Below are 22126 nucleotides of genomic sequence, written 5' to 3' on the forward strand. Positions count from 1 at the left end.
TGATGGGCAGTGCTGCTTCAATTTCTGCCTCACTCGTTCCCCCACGCGTAGTTTAATCCCGTGCTGGCCGCGTCGTTGCCATGACAACCACCGTAAACAATGGTACGAAGAGAAGCAGAATACAGACTGATTTCAATCTGCGTCACTTACGTATACTATACCTTGTATGGTCCCAGGTTGATGTTCTCGTTCAACAAAGGCAATGGTTTTTTAAAGGGCGTTCATCGCGCAACTATTCTGTTTATTTCTGCGTATTAAACAATCAAACACAATACATTTTCAATATAGAATTTTACCTAAATTATAAAATTTATATAAAATTAAAAATAATTTTAAATTACACAACCAAACAGAAATTTCGTGTCACTTGACGAGCCGCTACTGATCCGTTGTTTGTTTGGTCCGATCAAGTTTAGGCTAAGGTCAGTTCAAGGTCAAATGTAGAGAATCAATTACCAACAAAGTAAACCTACATATCTATATGTTTTTGTGCCGCTGAATCTGAATCCGTTGTTTGTTTTATCAAATCAGGTCTGGGTTAAGCTTAGTTTAAGGTCAAATTCAGGTCAGGTGACCTTAAACTGACCTAATCGGGTCAAATGGACACCGTATTCGGATTCAACGACCCCAAAAACATAGGTACCATGATCTTGTCTATTGCGCCTCCCATTTTTTTTTGTGAGGCTATATTATCAAAAATATGATCTATTTGATAACAAAAATAAAATAGTTTATGCAGTTCAGACACTTGCTATTGACTGTTTTTTTTCGCAAAAACTATTGAATATAATCATTTTTAAATTCACACAATTTAAAGAAAAGGCGAAATTAATTGCACTCAAATTTCTACCATTCTTGTGATTCCAAAAAACTTTTGTTAATCAGATTTTCCCATTAAAAAAATGAGTAATACTGAGGTTTTTTCTGTCTATTTTTAGTATTTGTGATTGGTAAATTTAGCTTATAAATTAAATTCAATAAATGCTGTGTTTTGAAAAATATTTGAATTAAATTGGACAGAAACTGAAAAGTCTTAAGTGGAACACCTTGTATATAATGTTAATAATTTTAATAATGAATCTGGATATAAGATATGTAAAACTATAAAACAACTATGTTTAATTGCAAATTTTTTTGCTTACATAATTTTTTATATAAAAATGTAACACCATTTTGGACATACTGTATAATTTTTTATGGGAGCAATTATTTTTATAAATATCATTAAGTACCTGCTCATCTTTTTTCATCAGAAACCGCAGAATCAATATCTGCATTATATGCTCAACTGATTTGAAAACAATAAAATTACGAGTTGAAACAAACCCATTGTATTTAAAGGCATATATCATGAAGAAAGATTTTTTTATTGATAAACAGTAAATTCTTCACGTGAAACATTATTACAGAATAGGTTTTCAAAGTAGATACGTACAAGCAGTCCATTACAGTACCAGGAAGAAAAGAGCAAGGTAAATTACTTTATAAGTGTGACGATTTCCTATTATAACCATGCATTGCAAAATATTTACTAAACATAATTCTTCGATATATTCGTATGTGTATTTAATTGTTAAACATGTTGCATGGTGTTAGCTAGATGCTAGAAACTTGTTTATGAACGGTACTAGTTTTAATGAATGAAAGGACCTGAAGGCAACTGAATGTCCTTGATATATTTTTTACAATACAATCTACTTGTGCCAAACATTTGGGAAGTCCAATCAAGATTGTTGATGTATATTTAAATTCCTAGAGAATAACTTTGCCTCTGGCAATCTTTTCTCAAATAATCTAACAATTAAATTGTTGTTTTCATTTCAAGGTAAACTGAATGAAATGTACTTGATTTCTATATTTTTTTATATGCACTCGTTCTGATCAGATATATTTACTACAGAAGTAAATACTTGATTTTGCTTGACTTTGTGCTAACAGGTGTAACAGAATGTTATTGTTAAGGAAGATTTTACATATTTTTTTAATTGTGTTCCAGTTAATTGACACTACAGTGTCTTTGTTAAGGTAAAATATTTTCTTTACAATAAATGCGTGTTTATTATTGATATGGCAGTACAACAATTATAAAGGAATTTATCTATAAAACTAACACATTTAATTCTTATCCATGACCTTACGACATTAGTAAATAGTCAGGCATCACTTCTTGCCCGAGGCTGTTTCAAAAAGTACGTACTCACTCAAGGAACCAACAGAATAACTGAACTACATTTGAAGGTAAAAACTGCCTTTTTATGTGGATAGTAGACAAATTCCTATGTGCAATGTGGAAATTTTTTTTTGTTTTTTAACAGTAAATATCATCACTGATGGTGATGGCATAATTGTCATACTTGAATCTTACCTATTTTTGTAAAGGCCATCTTCTTAGAAACAGGTTTTGTGTGTTATGAAAAATATCTTCATTAGAATTCCATTGACCAGGATGTAGAATTTAAAAGTTAAATGTGTGCACGTTTTCAGTGACAGTGATACAAAATTAATATTGAAAATGACTTCAACTGCAGATTTAGTGGCGGATTCTACCCCGGATTTAACAAAAAAGGAAGCTGATAAGCCTTTTTTGAAATTGAGTTGGAGGGAAAAAGTTTCTTACATCCGGGAAGTTATCACTGTGGAACCTCTTATAACTGCATACATACTGGCTTCTTACCTCTGTGTACCAGCAATGAAAAATTTGGAGTTTGAAAAAGCCTGCAGAGTAAATTTGGGTTTCAACGACTCGGTTTGCAACAATATTCTAGCTGGCACTCACGAGAACTTCACAGATCACAACGATCAAGTATTGGTCACAATTAGCAACATGTACACTTGGAAGACTCCAGTGGAAACTGTTATGCCCTTAATATTAATATTGTTTTTAGGGTCTTTTAGTGACCGTCACAAATTGAGAAAACCGTTTTTGTTATTACCGATTGTTGGGGAGTTCTTTGCGGTAATAGCATGTATTTTGTGTGTTATATTCATGGATACATGGCCGCTAGAAGCCCAAGGAGTTTCGCAAACTATAATTCCATCAATCTTAGGAGGACCGGCAATGATTACAATGGCGGCTTTTGCTTACATTGCAGACGTCAGCACGGTTGAGATGCGTACACTTAGAATGGGTGTTGTACAAATAACCCTCAACATTTTCTCTCCGATCATACAACTTATTAGTGGAGTACTGTTTAACAAAATTGGATATTACGGGATACTCCTGATAGCAGCTGCATTTTATTTGTTTGCACTCACGTACGGAATTTATTGTATCAAGGAACCGAAACAACCAGTGAAAGAGTCAACAGCTAATCTTTTGTGCGACATTTTCGATCCAAAGAATGCGGTTGATACATTTAGCTTGATATGCAAGAAGGCTGCTGATAATAACCGGGTCTACATTCTTTTAGTGCTTGTGACAATTTTTGTGTACAACGGGGTGGCGAATGGTGAATTGAACCTATTTTTCTTGTACGCACAAAGGCAAGTGCATTGGACTGTGGTGGAATTTAGTTATCTTGTATCTGTTAATACGATAGTGCATTTAATTGGTAAGTATATAATTACAATTAGGAGTCGAATACTATCGTTAATGGAAGTTGTTAATGCGAGTGCAGTACATGCCTTAAGCCAAGGGTCGGCAACTGGCGGACCGCGGTCCAGGTCCGGACAGCGGAAGGTAATATACTGGACCGCCAAAAAATTTTTTAAAGTATAAATTACTCAAATAAATTATTTAAAAAATGTTTTATTTACGTTTGAGTGCCAACCTTATAATTTTTTCTTAATGGTTAGTAAGCAGATTAAATTTGAGTTCATATGAAAATTTGTAAGAAATATGAATTTTTTTTCTGGACCTCATTAAAAATTTTTAAAAGTATCCAGACCCCATCTAAAATCACTTGCCGACCCCTGCCTTAAGCAATTCATTTTTTTTTACTTTTAATGTTCAACATTGAAAAACAACTGTTAGACTTATTTCAGTAACAACTTAAGTCACATATCGGTTAATTTGAGTTTTTTATGCTGCTATTCACACCCCTATGGGTAAGGCATAGTTTAGTTCAAAAAGATCCTTAGTATCACATACTTACTATTACAAATTTTTTGTTTGCTGCTAATACTAACGCTAGTTTAGGACTTTTATTGTTTCTGCAGTGAACTTTATCCTGCTAAGCAAGAATCAATTATTTTACATAAAATTTAAATTTTTCCCATTTTTTTCAAGGACCAAAGTAATTTTTCGTCCAATTTCTCTTATCATATCTACAGTGCAAACGAGTTAAATTTATTTTAAAGACTAGGTTTTAGTTCATTATTTTTTCATTGTCGCTTTCAATTTTGAAGGAATTTGTATGTAAATGTTCTAATAAAATAAACTCATATCCAGAAAATTGTAAATTTTTCAAAAAAACGTGTATGGTATTGATAAAAATCGAAACATGCTAAATATCTATTGCATGTACATAAATTTCTGGTACCGAATAATGTTGATTGACCTCATTTGATAAGATTTTTATAAGAAAAATTTGGTGAATTTATTTGAATTAGTTTAATACATTCATATAAATATCCTAGAAAATGTTCAATGCATATTTTTGAAACTACTACATTTTTAAACTTGTGGTACTTATCCACTTGTGGGGTGTAGACTCATTTTTTATTTCCAACTCACCAAATATAAATATTTTTACCAGATGTTTATGTTATGGACCAAGTGATAAATCGAGCATTATACATAATGCCCGGTCATTATGTAAAATGCCCAATATGAGTGTGCAATTTGACAATAATTATTCAAATTATCAAATTGACCGGGCATTATACATATTGTCCATCACCTTTTGGGCAGAGTAATACAAACATATTTAATTACTATTTTTTTATTATTGTTGTCATTTAACTTAAAATAAACTAAATGTTTATAAATAAATAAACTAAACAATTTAAATAATCTGACTCATTATTTGGATTAATTAGCAAGGACTTCTACATTAAGAATCCACTAGTTTCTGCATTTAAAACTTAAGGAAAGTCATATTAAAAATATAGGTAACACAAAACATATAAAATTTAAAACAAACATTTCACAACATTATCTTTGTTTTACAGAAGTTTTGACATATTATTATAAAACATAAAATAAACTAAAGTTTAAGCAATCAGACTCATTATTTGGCATAATTCGGTGCTTCCCTCCCCGCACCGTGACAAATTTAACTTTATTATCAAATTGCCCAATTGTTACGTAGCAATATAATAATGACCGTGCAATGTGATAAATAATGAAGTTTAGATAGTAATTAATCGCTTAGCCCGATAGAGCTAGACATTATTTATAATGCCCGCACATTATTAATAATGCCCGCATTAATCACCTGGTCCATAACATTTATAATATAGTCTTGATTGTTCATCTATACTAGCCAAATTTATCCTACCAGTATTTCCGTGGAAATATTCATGAGTCGGAACCTTTTGTAAGCTGATTATAAAAGCAATTACACTATTAAATAGTTCTATAAATATTTGCTGGTGTCTAAATATGAACATATTTCTTCGCAATAGAGAATGGCTGTTGCGCTATAAAGAGTGTATTAATGTATGGGTTTTGACATAAACCAACCAAATTGATCTAATTTCTATGTTATAGGAAGTTTTTCGTTATAAAGAACGACGTTATAGAGTTTACACTGTAGTATGTTATATTATTTCCATTCCTGTTTTGTAAACTTGTTGAATCGTGTATTTACAAATAAATAATTAATAAAGTAAACATGTTATCTCGAATTGAATAAAATGTCATTTATTATTTTCTTGCTTAGCGAGGTAGAATTGTTAGTTGTTTTATTTCATACTATAAAAATACATCTGCCAGGAAACTGAAAACTTGCAAAATGTGACTTAGATTGTTTCTCAAATAAGCGATTCTAACTCTATATCAGCACTCAAACTGATGGCTCTTTTCACATTATATTTGAACAGAAAATTAGAGGATAATGTTCATTAACTTGAAATTAGATCAGTTTTATCTATATTCATTGTACTTTCTTAAAGTAGGTACTCGTAGGTATATATAGAAGAGTGATATATGTATATCTTTTTAGGTACGGTGGTTGCTATTCCTCTATTTACAAAAATAATGAATCTAAGCGATCCAATTATCATTGTGATCACATTCGCAGATAAGATTTTATGCAATTTTATATTTGCAATGGCTAATACAGGCACCTTAATGTATGTAGGTAAGAAAGAAGCTTACATTTTTTAAATGCAATAACCAAAACTGCTCTAATATATCAGTATAGATTTACTATATTCATTTTTAATTTTGTATATTATTATGGCTACTTTATACAAGGTTCAACACGACAATATATCAAAAATGAAAGTGTTTTTGCTTGTCTAAGTTTAAGAATATTTTTTATGTAAACATTTTCCCTTTAAACTTTCGTTTCTGAAGTGCAGGGCATTACATTTAAAAAAATGATATAGGTATCCAAATCTCTTGAACAATGAAGATACATAACACTGAGTAGAATTTTCCATTAAGTCTTATGTTAAAAGTGGTTTAATACTATTTGACAGATCCCCTCATTTATTTTTATACGATAACATTATTGGAAGATCTAATAAAACGAACAATAAAAAAGTCGAGATGATTTTTGTTCAAAGTAAGAATTGCATATCAAAAAATGAGAATTTTTTTCTGCACCAATGGCATAATTTTGAGGGAGAATATAAGCAGTATACCACTTGTTTGAGTTGAAATTTAATTCTTTCATACCATTTTGTTTCAATATTTTCCAGAAGATATTTAGAGGCAGAACATTGTTTTTTTGAAAACTGCAATACCCTGTATCACAAAAAAAAATATTCTTATCTTGGGACAAATACTGTGTTTCCTTAATTTTTGACACATTTTTGCACCTTATAATATTAATAATTATTTTATCATAAAATAAGTTCTTGTATACCTACCTCATATTTCACAAAAAAAAATTAATTTGTTCATTATTTGAACTAAAAATTATATTGCATTAAATTGTTTTGAGAAACTGCAGTTCTAATATAATATGACAGTCTATCAAAGTCCATACAAATGTTACATGACATCTGCTTTTTGTTTATTATATTCATGGATTCAAGTTTATTCTAATTCCTTCATCTAGGAAATTTATTCAACATTAATTATTGTTATTGAAGATACATTATCAAATTAATTGATATTATTACTTATTCCATGGTCTTCCTAGTAGATATTGTTCTTTTTTTAGTTCTCAACATGTTTATGGACTGTTGGTAAAATTATATAAAAAAGTATTGAAAAATATTTATCTCTAATCTCTTAAGTTCAACTCTCCAACCTACTATCACATTTTTTCTGTCATCAGTATAGACAATACTTTTCTTTCTATATTGAATGAAACCTTTTTTTTTTTGTAGCCGTCATTGTAAGTTTAATAACAGGAGTCTCAGGAGTGGCAATACGGTCTCTGGGTACGAAAGTTGTTTCTATAAATGACTTGGGAAAAGCTCAGTCGTTATTAAGCATTTTTGAAGCTGTAGCTCCCGCAATCGCTACACCTGTTTATAACCAAGTCATATACAATAAAACATTTAATGTCTACCCACCAGCTTTTTTTGTGTTTGGAATTATACTCTATGTAATATGCTGTATCTTGGTGATGTAAGTGTATTTCTTGAAAATAATTATTTATCATTAATCTTATGGTTTCAAAACTTATTTGGAATTGTGTTTATACCTAGGTGGATGTGGATTGGTCAGAAACGAAAGAACAAAAAAATTGCAGAAAGTACAAAGGACAAATCGATACCTATGGAAAGTTATACACAGACAACACATATTTGAAGAGTTCGTTAAATTTGTTGTTATTTTTATTGTTTTTTTAAATTTATTTAGTTTTTGATGTGCACAAAATAAAAAACACAATTTTGTTAACTGATCAATTTGCTGTGCTGCTAGAATGTTACTGGGTCGATGTAACCTATAGAAAGCACTTTATACAGTGTGTAATAATATAAAATGTTTAAAATAAAGGAGCATTTTTTTGTCCAAACATTTTCATATATACCTTTCAACTCTGAAGATATAGTGTTAAAGTTTAAAAACACATATCTTAAATTTCTTCTCTAATAAATGGAGATATTGAAATTGAATTTTCCTGTGCAGTGCGCATAAAATTTAACATTTAACACAACAAAATTGTGATGACATTGAAATGTTCTGTTATTTTTAAATTGCAATTATGAAAAATTTTGTAAAAATTTTACTTTTTATAAAAAATTTTCAAAATGGCTTTCCTGTGTTTCCAATAATACAAATTTTAATTTAAAAAATGATAGAAAAATTTGCCAGTGGTGTGCTATAATTTTTTAAAATATTGTAACATTCTAATTTTTTCTACTCAAAAGAAAGTTAAAAACATGCGTATAGAATATGCTCCTTAATTTTTGAAATGCCATTGTATTACACCTGTATCTTATGATAATACTAACACAATTTAAATATTACTTAAATTAATTCAGATAATTATAAAAAATATCTAATAAATGAATAAATTGACTGGCACGTGTCATTCATTTGTAGTGACAATATCTTTCTAGTAAAAATGAGTGACATTATACATCAATTTCATGTAGCACCATTTAGTTTAGCTCGACATATGTTCAACTAAATTATACCAACATGTGATTAATTTGTCACATTTACCTTTTCCAAAATTAGGTATTGTTATATCAAAGTCATTGAAAATGTTATAGATTTTATGTACTATCTTTAATTAAGTTGTTTTTATGTTTTTATACTGTCATCTAATCAATTTGTTAGTTATGTTTTCTTGTATATATTAATTAATAAATACTGATATGAGATGCAGCAACCCATTAAAGGTAATGCTACAAACAAGTTAATGGTCGTTCTTATTTTGAATTTTAGTAAAGTAGGCTAAATACTTTGATTTCCATACTTAAAAAGTTTGAGGTTGCAGAATTTAAGTGAACAGTAATAAAAATATGCGGGGATTACACTTATTAGTAAGTATACTTCAGTGGTCAACAAGTTATAACAAAAAGTATGTGATACAGTTGTTTATTGTATTTTTACAAGTAGTGATCAATGATGTTTTAATTTTAATAGAAACGATACATAATGTTTAAACTTTCACAAGTTATTATGAGTACTAAAATCTAAAATTTGAACAAAATAAAAGAAATATGTAAAATACCTATTATTTAAATTGTTAACTCATAACTATAAAATGGCTATGATGAAACAAATAGAGTGCAAAAATTCCTCCTTTGTGGTCTGTACTTTTTGGTGTCCAATGATTTTTTTTATGTATTACTGCTTTGATGCACAGTTTAATACCGACTGTTTTTTTTTCCAGGAAAATATAGTTGATATTAACTATAAATAATTTCCACACTGTACATATATGAGTGGTTAATCTTGATTATTAACTCGTTAAATGCTTTATTTTCAGTTTATGTTGAACTATGCTCCTTATAGTATGACTGTTGAATTTTGCTTCAAGATATCTTCACTTTTATAAATGTTAGCAGGAAGATAAACTATTCACCGTTTGAAGGAAAGGTATTTATGTTTTTGTATATAAAAATATTAGAGGTATCTGAAATACTTGGCTGAACTTTAATGGTAGATTCTACGTCACCAAGTAACAAAAAAATTCTATAGACGTGCTCAGAAACACTTTGTTTTCAATATATGGGGTGTTCGAAATTAATGAAAATATGTAGTTTATTTCAAGCTGTAAATGATACTTAACTTCAATAATAAATAATAATGTAGTACCTTGAATAATATTTATTTTTATTTAAAGTATAATTTGATTTTTGGTATTTGGTAATATTTTCTTATACAGGGTGTTTATTAAGTACTTGTACAAACTTTAAATCTTTGACTAGTTTTAAAATAAAATGTTCATATGAATATGGGTCCACAACGGCAATGTTTCTTGAGATACAGAGCATCTAAAAAAAATGTTTGTTTGGTGTTTTGTTTATATTTTTGTTCAACACAATGGAAATTTGACGAAATTCGGGAAACTGGGAGTATTGATGATGAGAAAGTCAAATGTTTACTTGGTTTTTTTGTTTAAAGTTAGAGGGCGCCACATACAATGTTGTACCTGGATTTAAATAACTATAACTTTATTGTGTCACACTGTATGTCATTTTTGACATACCTATTCTCCATTCAATTTTACATACAAAAAGTACACTCAGTATTTGTCGCTGAAAGCAGCTGTTTTGAAAAAAAAAAAACGGTTTAAACTTAAACCTGCATTGGAATTTTGTAAGTTGAATCGAGTTTTTGAAAAACAAATGTGTTTTATTTATAACTAAAGACTTGTAAGACTAAACTACTTCTACAAATAAGTTTAATAACACTTACAATAATTGTTGAAAAACGCTCTGTATCTTAAAAATGAAGCCGTTGCAGACCCATGTACATATGNACCTTGAATAATATTTATTTTTATTTAAAGTATAATTTGATTTTTGGTATTTGGTAATATTTTCTTATACAGGGTGTTTATTAAGTACTTGTACAAATTTTAAATCTTTGACTAGTTTTAAGATAAAATGTTCATATGAATATGGGTCCACAACGGCTTGTTTCTTGAGATACAGAGTGTCTAAAAAAAATGTTTGTTTGGTGTTTTGATTATATTTTTGTTCAACACAATGGCAATTTGACGAAATTCGGGAAACTGGGAGTATTGACGATGAGAAAGTCAAATGTTTACTTAGTTTTTTTGTTTAAAGTTAGAGGGCGCCACATACAATGTTGTACTTGGATTTAAATAACTATAACTTTATTGTGTCGCACTGTATGTCATTTTTGACATATCTATTCTCCATTCAATTTTACATACAAAAAGTACACTCAGTATTTGTCGCTGAAAGCAGCCGTTTTGTAAAAAAACCGGTTTAAACTTAAACCTGCATTGGAATTTTGTAAGTTGAATCGAGTTTTTGAAAAACAAATGTGTCTTTTATTTATAACTAAAGACTTGTAAGACTAAACTACTTCTACAAATAAGTTTAATAACACTTACAATAATTGTTGAAAAACGCTCTGTATCTTAAAAATGAAGCCGTTGCAGACCCATGTACATATGAACTTTTTATTTTAAAATTAATCAACGATTCACCCTTTAAAGTTTTTACAAGTATGTACTTAATATAAACACCTTGTATATTCACATTATTTTATTTATTATACAGGCTGATTCAAAATTCCGTACAAAGAACTTAGGGACGTATTTTTGACGTTAAAATAAGACTTTTTTTCCCTATAAACGTGGGTCCACAAATGCTTAGTTTTCGATATGCAGGCTGTAGGCTGTTAAAGTTTTTTATTTTTTTCAATTTTTTAGGAATCATTTCCAAACAGATTTGAATGTTAGCATAAAACTTGGGGTACAGGATTTTTTTTAGGATACTAAATTTAAATATATATTATTGCTTTTGACTCTGCTTATTTTTTGTTCTCTATGTATTTTGATAATGACAATCCTGCTATTTAGTCAGCAGTGATTTTCTCGAAAACGGTTAGTTGCATAAAAAAATCTAGAGCTAAAATTCAAGATCATTGCATTACTGATTAGATGGTGAAAATATATTTTAAAATCTTTCTCCGTAAATAGTTGATAAAATAAACGCACTAATATCAAACATCGATGTACAAGGTAGCAAGAAAGTTAGGTCCAATTTAATTCAAGCGCACCCTTATAGGTGGCGCTCTCTACAAGCAGCGCCAGAAGCAATGACATATTTAAATTTAGCATCCTAAAAAACCCCCGTACCTCCAGTTTTATACCAACATTCGAATCCGTTTCGAAATTATTCCTAAAAAATCGAAAAAAATTAAAAACTGTAACACCCTGTATATCGAAAACTAAGCATTTGTGGATTCACGTTTATAGGAGAAAAAAGTCTTATTTTGACCTCAAAAATACGCCCCTGAATTTTGAATCAGCCTGTATACAGGCTGTTACAAATTCGCTTCTTGCTACAGATCTTAGAAACGGTGAGATACGAATTAGCTTAAATGGGGGCAAAGTTCCATAATCAAGGGACCAACATTATGGCTCTAAAAAATCAAGGCTAATATAATTAGTTTTCGAAATATTTGAAAAAAGCCGAAATTGTGGAAATCCGTTTTTGTTTCATTTCAGCCTTGTTTGAGACGACATTTCATGGCATGGCAACTTTTTGCCCTCTATCGAATGGCATAATCAATTTTTATATGTAACGTTTCGTCTCTCTAGGACCATCAACTTAATTTTTTTAAATACGACGAAATTTTATTACATTTTTGCAAGCCTTCATGACCCTCAATACTGTACTGCCTCAGCCCGTACCAGATTCTAACGTTTGCCTCGAAAAATTCATCTTCAATGTATTAGTTCCAATAATAAAAAATTAAAGATAAAGGAGATCCCTTTAGTACTTTTTCTGTAAATAAAACTTTTTTTTCTGCTAAACTGTAACTAACACCATATATCGCCAAAAGAAAACATTTTCGGAAGCATATTTATAGCAACTTTTTTGTTGATTTGTGATTTTGTGATGTCGAATAATTTAACACATTTCTAAAATATGAAAAACCAATTTTTTATTTTAAAATTGCATAAACTTGTTATGCTATAATTTTTATGTATTCCCATAAAATGACAATGTTTTTCATATTATGTTATACCTAATCTATATATTTAGCGAGACATACATGTAGTACCTATAAAATCTAACATACGACCGAAAGCACTGACATTTGAATCCATTTCTAATATATTATAATCAACCTTCATGGAGAATTTTCTAATAAATGTCAATAGAAATGTTCACGTTCAAACAATAACAGTCTGACATTGGTCCTATTTTTTTTCCAAGGTGAAATAGGACGACCTTTATTTAATAAATTGAAAATTGAAAAAGTATAGCTAATATATTTTCATCAGATTATGTGAATACATACAACAGTTGAACATAATTTTAAAAAATTATCTCACTAACAAATTGAATTACATATAAATGGTAAGCAATAATTAGTTTGTATGTTTGCTATTAAAAAAAATATCATCAAATTGATATAAATGTACATATTTTTAATAATTTTCTTTAACTGTGTACAAAAATTAATTTACTTACTGAAGTTAATGTACATCTTATTTTGATAATTGTTTTTCTTAAATATTATCATTAGCTACGGTACTCTAACTCGTATAAATTTATTTCAGACTGATATACGTTAATATGAAATGTTCTCAAAAACAAACTCCGAACATGCAGGAGTACAGATGGAAGAATCAAATATCGTTGAACACAGAACTGTAAGAGAAATAGTAGCAAAAAAACTGAAAAGGGCAAAACAAATAATAACTGTCGAGCCACTAGTAGCCCTGTACCAAATGGCACAATTTCTATCAAAGCCAGCACTAGACAATCTTGAATTCGAAAAATCGTGCAGGGTAAACTTAAATTATAGCAACTCCATCTGCCAAGCAATTTTAAGCGGTCACCACGAGAACTATTCCAGTCAGAATGAAAGAATTCAAATATTAATAAGCAATATGCACTCATGGCAACAGCCAGTACAGAGTTTTATGCCGCTGCTACTAGTTTTGTTTTTGGGGTCATACAGCGATAGACACAGATGGAGGAAGCCATTTCTCTTACTTCCAGTACTTGGAGAAATATTTGGAGTGTTTGGTTGTATTTTAAGTGTTATTTATATGCAGTCTTGGCCATTGGAGGCTCAGGGAATATCCCAGAAAATAATTCCCTCGTTATTTGGTGGCCAAACTATGCTAATTATGGCTAGCACTTCTTACATTGCCGACGTAAGTTCTATAGAAATGAGAACTCTTAGATTAGGTATCGTACAAGTTGTTCTAAGTGTATGTTCTCCTTCAGTGTCATTATTTAGTGGACTGTTGTTTACGAAAATAGGTTACATTGGTATTTTGACGATATCTGCAACATTACATTTTATTTCGTTTATATATGGCCTGTGCTGGATAAAGGAATCTCGAAATCAAGAAAAGCATAGTAGAAAGTTTTTTTTAGCCGATTTATTTGATCCTTCGCATGCTGTGGATACTTTTAATTTGATTTGTAAGGAGACTCCGGGAACGGATAGACTGCATATTTTAACATTAATAGCAGTGATATTTATTTACCGAGGAGCTTTTGATGGTACTAACATGTTTATATATTGCATGTCTTATTCTATTTTAATTTATTTTAAGGTGAATCAAACATATTATATCTTTACACGCAAAATGTTTTCCAATGGACTCCTGTGGAATATAGCTACTTCATAACAGTTAGCGGTTTGGTGCATTTACTGGGTAAGGTAATATTTCCATATTATTTTTTAAGTTACTGTCAGTTGTATTTTCAGGAAATGCCTTAGGAGTGCCAATTTTTACAAAAATATTAAATTTAAGTGACCTGATGATACTATTTATCACTGTTATTAATAAAATCATCACAAATCTAATATTTGGTTTAGCAAATTCTGTTACAGTATTTTATATAGGTAAGTTTGAATACTATCGGAGCTAATTTCAAGTCAGAGAGAAATACCAAAGTTATTTAAAGGAAATATTAATTATTAAAAAATAACGATTTCATAATTTATTACCACTTGGGTTATACCGAGGGGCGATCCGCTGATGTAATCTTCGTACGTTTGCCCTGGAATCTTATGTAATCGTTTCTGAAATCTTTGTAATCTCCGTGTAATTAAGACGTTTTAATAATTATCTTTTTGAAATTTTGTAATCATCTAAGAATCTCTTTGAAATTGAAGTCTATGAAATTTTATCTGTAATCTACGTAATCTTATCTGTAATATATGTAATCTATCTGTAATCTACGTAATCTTATCTGTAATCCTCGCTGTAATCTATGTAATCAGCTAATGAATTACGTCGATGTAGTCGTTATACAACGCCCCCCTACCTCAATTTCCAAAGGATGCCACAGAAACCTCGACAGAAACCTATATGGTGTGATTGGTGTGTTCCGAAGGGCAAATCCGCTAAGGAAAAAACATACGAAGATTACAAAATTTCTGAAATCTCTTGTAATGTATCTGCAGATTTTAATATCAGTTCAAAAAAGATTACAAATTTCATATAAATTAACAAGATTACAGTATCTTTCAACAGATTACAAAACATTTCAGGAGATTTCAGAGTTATTTTAGCAGATTTCAATGATTATTTAAGATTTCATTTGGATTATTAGAAATTAAAAGAAGATTTCAAAATTTCTTAATAAGGTTTCAAGGAATACGGGAAGATTACAATAAGTTTTGAATGTCCATTTGAACAAAAATAATTGAATTAACTTCAAATGTCATTAATTTCATTCATTAACACTATAGTACTTTGATTAAGAATTTCCAGTATCAGGCATTTTTTGGGCAAAAATTGTTAAATTCTGATTAAGCTTTTGTTCGAATGAACTTTAAAAACATTTTGTCATGACCAAAATTATAATGCTATTTTGAAAGTAGGTAAATATTTTCCCAAAAAATAAATAATAAAAACTATATTAAGCTTTTATTAATACTTGCATTTAATACTTTACTTGTATACAGCGTGTTTAAAAAAGACGCGGCAATATTTAAGGGAGTGATTGCCCAGGTCATTTTATAAAAAAAGTTCCTATAAACATAGGTCCGCAAACGCTTCGTTACCGATCTACCACATGTGAAATTTCATTAAAAAACAGTAAAAATTAAATTTCTCCAAAACGCAGCCCCTTATTATTACGTACTACAAACAACAGTACCACATTTCAAAAATCAATCAAATTTGATGATTTGAATTTCTTTGTTCAATAATTTGAATTTCTAAATTAAAACATTGGTTTTAGGTGCGCAATAAAATGTTTTTAATTTTACTCAATAACAGTGTGTCGTACGGTGCGTATAATCTGAGGAAAGCTTTCTTCTTCATAACTGAACAAGGAATAAAAAAAATTATTTTTAGAAAAACCAGCGGCGTCCTATTTTTTTCTTTAAAAATAGCTAGTGACGTGCCAATACGCGCGTCACTGGTAAGACTAAAAAATCGTTTTGTATTGCAAAGTACGTGTCTGCCATAGCTATTGACAGGACTAAAATTTCATTATAATATCTCAAGCGGTTTTGGAGAAATTTAATTTTTACTGTTTTTTTAATGAAATTTCAACATTCTGTAGATCGGTAACGAAGCGTTTGCGGATGTATGTTTATAGGAACTTTTTTTATAAATTGACCTGGGCAATCACCCCCTTAAATATTGCTGCGTCTTTTTTAAATACGCTGTATACAGGTAAAATATTAAATACAAGTGTTAATAAAAGCTTAATATATTTCTTATTATTTATTTTTTTGGAAAATGTTTATTTTATGATAATTCTATTTTTTTATTTTTATTAGTTTATTGAATTATTATATTTTTATCTTTCAATAAAAATATATACTTACCTACTTTCAAAATGGCGTTATCATTTTTGTCATGACAAAAAGTTTTTAACGTTCATTCGAACAAAAACTTAATCAGAATGTTACAATTTTTGCGTAAAAATGATACTGGAAATTCTTAATCAAAGTACTACTGTTAATGAATGAAATGAATGACATTTGAAGTTAATTCAATTATTTTTGTTCAAATGGACATTCAAAACTTATTGTAATATTCCCGTATTCCTTGAAACCTTATTAAGAAATTTTGAAATCTTCTTTTAATTTCTAATAATCCTATTGAAATCTTAAATAATCACTGAAATCTACTAAAATAACTCTGAAATCTCCTGAAATGTTTTGTAATATGTTGAAATATATTGTAATCTTGATTTTTTATATGAAATTTGTAATATTTTTTTAATTGATATTAAAATCTGCAGATATTACAAGAGATTTCAGAAATTTTGTAATCTTCGTACGTTTTTTCCTTAGCGGATCGCCCCTCGGATTATACTTAACTACATTATATTTTTTAATTTGTTCGCAAATAGATACATCAAAAATGGTCATGAAAATGATGATAATAAGGGATATCTTTTTTATAATAAAAATCTCCCCCCCCCTACAAATTTAAGGCTTTTCAATTGGGGAGCCAAAAATTTTATTTTCCGTAAACATAGAGAAATTTACAGAAATAAAATTTTTTATAATTTTCGTATTATCGAAAATTCATCTAAAGGATAATTTTTTGATCCCCCCTTCAGTTGCAAAGGGTACCAGTAAGCATCCCTACGAGCAATATCTTGAGTAACTCTTTGTCTATCTCCAGTATTGAGATTTAGAAATCTGTTTTAGATAAGTAGCATGATTTATCTGAAACACATTTAATCTCCTCTATTTTTGTGTGTGTAATAGTTCTTGAATAAAAAAAATAAATAAATTATAATATCTATGGGGTTTTCCTCCATGGGGGCTTTTATTAAAATGAAAATACATTAAATGAGTAAAAATAAATTGAAAGAAACTATAAAATACAATAAATGTTTGAAATGACTACATCCCACCATTATACAACACAAGACTACATCACATCATTGATGATTCAATTATCAATTTTTGAATACTACAGCTTTTAAATGACCCATATGCAGAGATCTACAGAATTTAAGCCATTCGAGGATACTACAACTAGGTCCACTACAGCCTATCCAACAATCAGAAATACTTTGTTTAAACCCAAAAGGGTTATTATGATAATTAGTGATCATTTATTACTCTTTTTTAAAGGTATTAATCTAATTTCAAATCCAATTTTTTTAAATTTTATGAAATGAAGTCAAACAAAAAAATATAAGTATGCCAATGATATCTAACTCCACAGACAAGACTCCTAACTATTAATATTGCAGGAAATAGCTACTTTATAAGCAACATGCCCCACTTGCATTGAATTACACCAGCAATACCTAGTAAACAACTAAAAATAAATAATTGTCTGAAATAAAAAAAAAGTATAATTAATACAGAAACATGTACCTTGATATTCTCTCCCAATTTGTAGGGCTATAAATCCATAAAGAGGGAGAATTTTTCTTTACTGAATTTTCAACGAAGAATCTCCTCAATATTTATTTACACTCTGTATATCTTTCACTTTTATAGGAGTGTTTATAAGTATCATAACCAGAATCTTCAAAGTGGTGAAGAAATCGATTACTACAAAGGTGGTTTCAGAAAACGATATTGGGAAAGCCCAATCTCTTTTAGGAATATTCGAAACACTAGCACCAGCAGCTGCAGTTCCTATTTATAATAAGTTAGTGTATGTAAACACGTTGACAACTTACCCAGCTGCCTTCTTGTTCTTCAGTATTTTATTTTACACAATATGTGCTGGCCTAATATTGTAAGTTGAATTATTTACTTAATATATTTTTATTTTTCATACAAGGTGTGTCAAAAATAAGCATATTCTTCGGCTAAATTTAGGAATATTGTTTTATATCAACATTTCGTCTTTGAAACCCCATTTTTTTAATACACTTAGTAAATAATAAAAAAATTTGTTTCTAAATATCAAACAAATGAAATTATTAAAACAAAATTTTGTGTGCTTAATACATGATTAGGTTTTATTATGACTAAGACACACTAGCACTACTGTCATTTTGAAATCTTGTACTCGGGCACTGTGACACCATTTTGATTAAATAATTAAATACTTTTTGTAAAATCCAAGGGGGAAACCGCTGGTTAGAATTTGTGCACTAAGATACTAACAATTAGTTACATTACTCAGGATCAAACTATTTTATTTGTTTTCTAGTTAGAATACCACAATTTTTGAGAATTTAGCTCAACTCAACTCATATATCTATGCCAGAGACTTGAGTTGACTTAATTATTTTACATTGAATATTTTTCATGTATTTTGTACATGAAATTTGTTTCAATTTCTTCATTTGCGCAGCAGGTGTTTAGAGATCTAATTTTTAAACTTTAACAGTGTATCTCAAAAATGAGGGCAAATGCTCATATTTTTTAATTTCCAAATACAAACTCAAGAATAATATTCTCGACTTTGGATGAGCAAAATATATCTTCACTAGATACTGACATATTGCTGTGTTTAACTCCATACATTTTCCGAACTTGTAAGAAAGAATGATCAGATTTAAAACATAAAAATAATTTAGTATTGCAATATTTTAATAATTTATCATGAAATAATTTTAGGTGGATGTACTATAAAGAATTTAAAAGACTTGCCCAAGCTGACTCAACCAAAAATAATTGTGAGGACATTATTGAAACGATACATCTGTGATTTATAATTTTTATTAAGTTTTGTACATTTTTTGTTGTACTAGTTGTACTGTGGTAATAAATATAGATCTATTAAAAAAACTGTATACTTTTTTTTAGTTGATATTTTAAACAAAAATTAAGTAATAGAAAAGATTTTTATTTAAAATTTAAGATCTCTTTTGACCTTATCCGATTTGATTGTATTCACCAGTTCCAACAACTTAGAACTTTCTTTGTTTTTATGAAGAAACAAATCCAAAAACCGTTTATTCTGATATGCTGGTAGTTGAACATTATTATTTATAGACCATTGTATTATTTCAGAACTACTTCTGAGATCCCCTCGGGAAACTAAAAATATTTTTAATATTAACGTATGTATTCTTATTTCATTTCTGTGTGCATATTTTGAATGGAATAGTGCATTTTTACAATAAACAGGCATGATACAAGATACATACTTGTAATATTGCAATAACACAATATCTCGCAAAAGCATTAATTCAGACATGTTTGCAATATTGACAAGGGTAACCCCATAACTCTACACACACGCAAATATTTACGAAATATTGAGATATCGCAAGTTTACAACTTACGGTTTAAAATATTTGCTTACATTAAGTACTTACTTTGATAATCTAAAAGAGCTGAAAGTACACTACTGTACTGCAGTTTCATTTCATATTTAAGTAATAGTTCCAATAGCCTATATACAACATCAGTTCTGTGACTACTTAAAGAAATCGTTACTACATATGGAACCCTATTAACTACAGCTTTACACAATCCTTCATTCATTTCTAGTAATTGTAAAGCAAGGCACTGATCTGTAAACCACTCACTTAAAAAACATGATTGCCAAACACAAGCCAATGGAAAGAAATCTTTGTATTCTCTTAGAAGTTCTTCGGCAAATTTAACAATATTTATTAAAGCTGCTTCGCTTCGAGTAGAGATAATGTCTTGTGTCAAAAACTTAAATACTAGTCTTATTCGTCTTCTCAAAAAAGCATTTTCGCTATACACCTCTTTAAACATTTTTAGTGATTCCAGTATATTTCCTTTGACCCAAATTGCTTCTGCTAAATAGTGCCTAAAGTTTGAATTGGCTTTCGCAATATCTGGGTGAAATTCTTCACAGAGTTCGTCGAGTAAAATTATCAAATTTTTATCTCCTTCCTGTGCACATAGTGTAAGTATATGCGTAAGATTTGATAAGGATGGGCATTTCCGATATTCTATACACTGTCTTGTTAAGTTTACTAAATCCAAATTGTTACCTAGTTCTATGCAGTCCTTGAAAAGTAGGTTTATTTTCTCTATAGAATAATCTTTTAACTCACTCAAGGTATTATTTATTTCTGTATTCGATAAACAGTCATTCATTGGCTTTTTGGGGTCTTTCTGTATATTCCATTTATTTGCTTTTTTCTGTGTAAGTTGTGAAGTAAATTCATCTAAAGTATCGTCAAAAGTAATTGCCTTTTCGTGAAATTTTTGCTTACACTGTCTAGGGATTTCAGTACTAACTCTTAAATATCGGTACAAGGAACGGTTTAAAAAAGAATACATTGCTATTATCCTGCTAAAGAAAAGTCCTCATAAACTAATTAAACATACAGATTTCCGTTTAATTTATTGGGTTTATATCGTTCTGAACTTTCAGATTTTTGCTTAACCTCTACATTTTATTTATATTTATACCTGTCAAAAACTGTCACTGTAAAAGATAATATAGTTTAAACTTGACAGTTTCAATCATCTACTTCTTCTTCTGCGTTTGCATATATTGGACACTCTGTTATTATACCAAAGACGCGGCTTGCGAATTATATTTATTTAGATGTCATTTTTTATAACACTTAAAGATCTACTTCAATTTTTATTCTTGTCATTTTGTAAAAAATATACACATATTTATGATATTGATTCACATACATTTCTAGCTAATGTTTGTTATCATAAAGTGAGATATTTGAGTCAGCATTCCCTTGCAGTCGCAAATTCAGTATAGTATAATTAAATTAAGACTTAACCAAATACAGCAATCATTAGTTTTGTTTAGGCTTCCGTGGCTGTCGTTAATGGTTGTTGAATGATTTCCGGGCTGGTTGCCACGTCGTCGATTTACAAATCAAGAGTCGTAAATCGACGACGTGGCAACCAGCCTGGAAATCATTCAACCACAGTAATCATTGACCTTGTTTTGTTTACTCCAAAATGGCAATTTGTAGTACCTATATAGGTATTTGTGCCATTTATATATAAAAAAACAATTAAAATTTACTTGTTGCAGTATTATAGATCTTGTTCAAAATATGTGATTTTTGAAAATTCTAATTTATATTTCAAGATTGATAATAGGAATTATACCCTAATATAGCAGTTGATTGCGGTATTTTCTTAGTGTCTAGAGACTTTAATTTGTTGTTGTTGGCATTCCAGCATATACTTAGATCTCAGTAGAGGAATACACTATAGAATTTAATGAAAATTCCTAATTTTATGTCTGTCAATACAATATTCTATCATTCCCTTAGTTTGTACTATTTTGAATAATCACAACAAAACATAAATAAAAAAGTAATTACACTGTTAACTTTAATGTATTAGTTAGATATGTGGTATTAGTAACTTTTGTAATTTTTCTATTGGTTAAAAAAAATGACTACATAAAATGTTTCGAGATTTTATTTATGAAAACATATAATAAATTTATTTAATATATCTTGTATAATACCTACATAAAGAATGGCGAAACAGGAACCATATTGTGCTGTGCAATTAAATATAAAGTGCAGA

General features: G+C 29.3%; 3 protein-coding genes across 7 annotated transcripts; 2 read left to right on the forward strand and 1 right to left on the reverse strand.

Annotated features, from left to right (window-relative positions):
* Positions 1-1422: 1422 nt before the first annotated feature.
* Positions 1423-19347, forward strand: LOC108904838. Of its 5 annotated transcripts, none has more exons than XM_018707529.2 (7): positions 1423-1472; positions 9507-9616; positions 13290-14247; positions 14301-14402; positions 14456-14593; positions 18176-18419; positions 19250-19347. In XM_018707529.2, the coding sequence occupies exons 3-7, from the start codon at positions 13311-13313 to the stop codon at positions 19338-19340; spliced, it is 1512 nt and encodes a 503-aa protein (XP_018563045.1). In that variant the 5' UTR covers positions 1423-1472; positions 9507-9616; positions 13290-13310; the 3' UTR covers positions 19341-19347. The 5 variants fall into 5 exon arrangements, with proteins under 5 accessions (XP_018563045.1, XP_018563043.1, XP_018563042.1 ...); XM_018707527.2 differs by lacking the exon at positions 1423-1472 and adding an exon at positions 1878-2025; XM_018707526.2 differs by lacking the exon at positions 1423-1472 and having other exon boundaries at positions 9436-9616.
* Positions 2253-8061, forward strand: LOC108904837. Its single transcript, XM_018707525.2, has 4 exons — positions 2253-3551; positions 6108-6245; positions 7447-7690; positions 7771-8061. Exons 1-4 carry the CDS (start codon positions 2513-2515, stop codon positions 7871-7873), a joined length of 1524 nt encoding a protein of 507 aa, XP_018563041.1. The 5' UTR covers positions 2253-2512; the 3' UTR covers positions 7874-8061.
* Positions 19336-21033, reverse strand: LOC108904839. The gene is made up of 2 exons (XM_018707532.1): positions 19954-21033; positions 19336-19672 (listed from the first exon to the last, which is right to left on the reverse strand). Exons 1-2 carry the CDS (start codon positions 20894-20896, stop codon positions 19482-19484), a joined length of 1134 nt encoding a protein of 377 aa, XP_018563048.1. The 5' UTR covers positions 20897-21033; the 3' UTR covers positions 19336-19481.
* Between the last annotated feature and the right edge of the window lie 1093 nt (positions 21034-22126).

This window comes from Anoplophora glabripennis, unplaced genomic scaffold (assembly GCF_000390285.2).
Source record: "Anoplophora glabripennis isolate ALB-LARVAE unplaced genomic scaffold, Agla_2.0 scaffold104, whole genome shotgun sequence".
NCBI lineage: Eukaryota > Metazoa > Arthropoda > Insecta > Coleoptera > Cerambycidae > Anoplophora > Anoplophora glabripennis.

Bases quoted from the DNA above. Each gene is read 5' to 3' on its own strand.
- LOC108904839 (XM_018707532.1), bottom strand. From the start codon at position 20,896: ATGTATTCTTTTTTAAACCGTTCCTTGTACCGATATTTAAGAGTTAGT. The intron at 19,673-19,953 runs GTAAGTACTTAA...AAATATTTTTAG, and splicing joins AGCTCTTTTAGATTATCAAA to TTTCCCGAGGGGATCTCAGA.
- LOC108904838 (XM_018707529.2), top strand. From the start codon at position 13,311: ATGTTCTCAAAAACAAACTCCGAACATGCAGGAGTACAGATGGAAGAA. The intron at 14,248-14,300 runs GTACTAACATGT...ATTTATTTTAAG, and splicing joins TTACCGAGGAGCTTTTGATG to GTGAATCAAACATATTATAT. The intron at 18,420-19,249 runs GTAAGTTGAATT...AAATAATTTTAG, and splicing joins ATATGTGCTGGCCTAATATT to GTGGATGTACTATAAAGAAT.
- LOC108904837 (XM_018707525.2), top strand. From the start codon at position 2,513: ATGACTTCAACTGCAGATTTAGTGGCGGATTCTACCCCGGATTTAACA. The intron at 3,552-6,107 runs GTAAGTATATAA...ATATCTTTTTAG, and splicing joins TACGATAGTGCATTTAATTG to GTACGGTGGTTGCTATTCCT. The intron at 7,691-7,770 runs GTAAGTGTATTT...GTTTATACCTAG, and splicing joins ATATGCTGTATCTTGGTGAT to GTGGATGTGGATTGGTCAGA.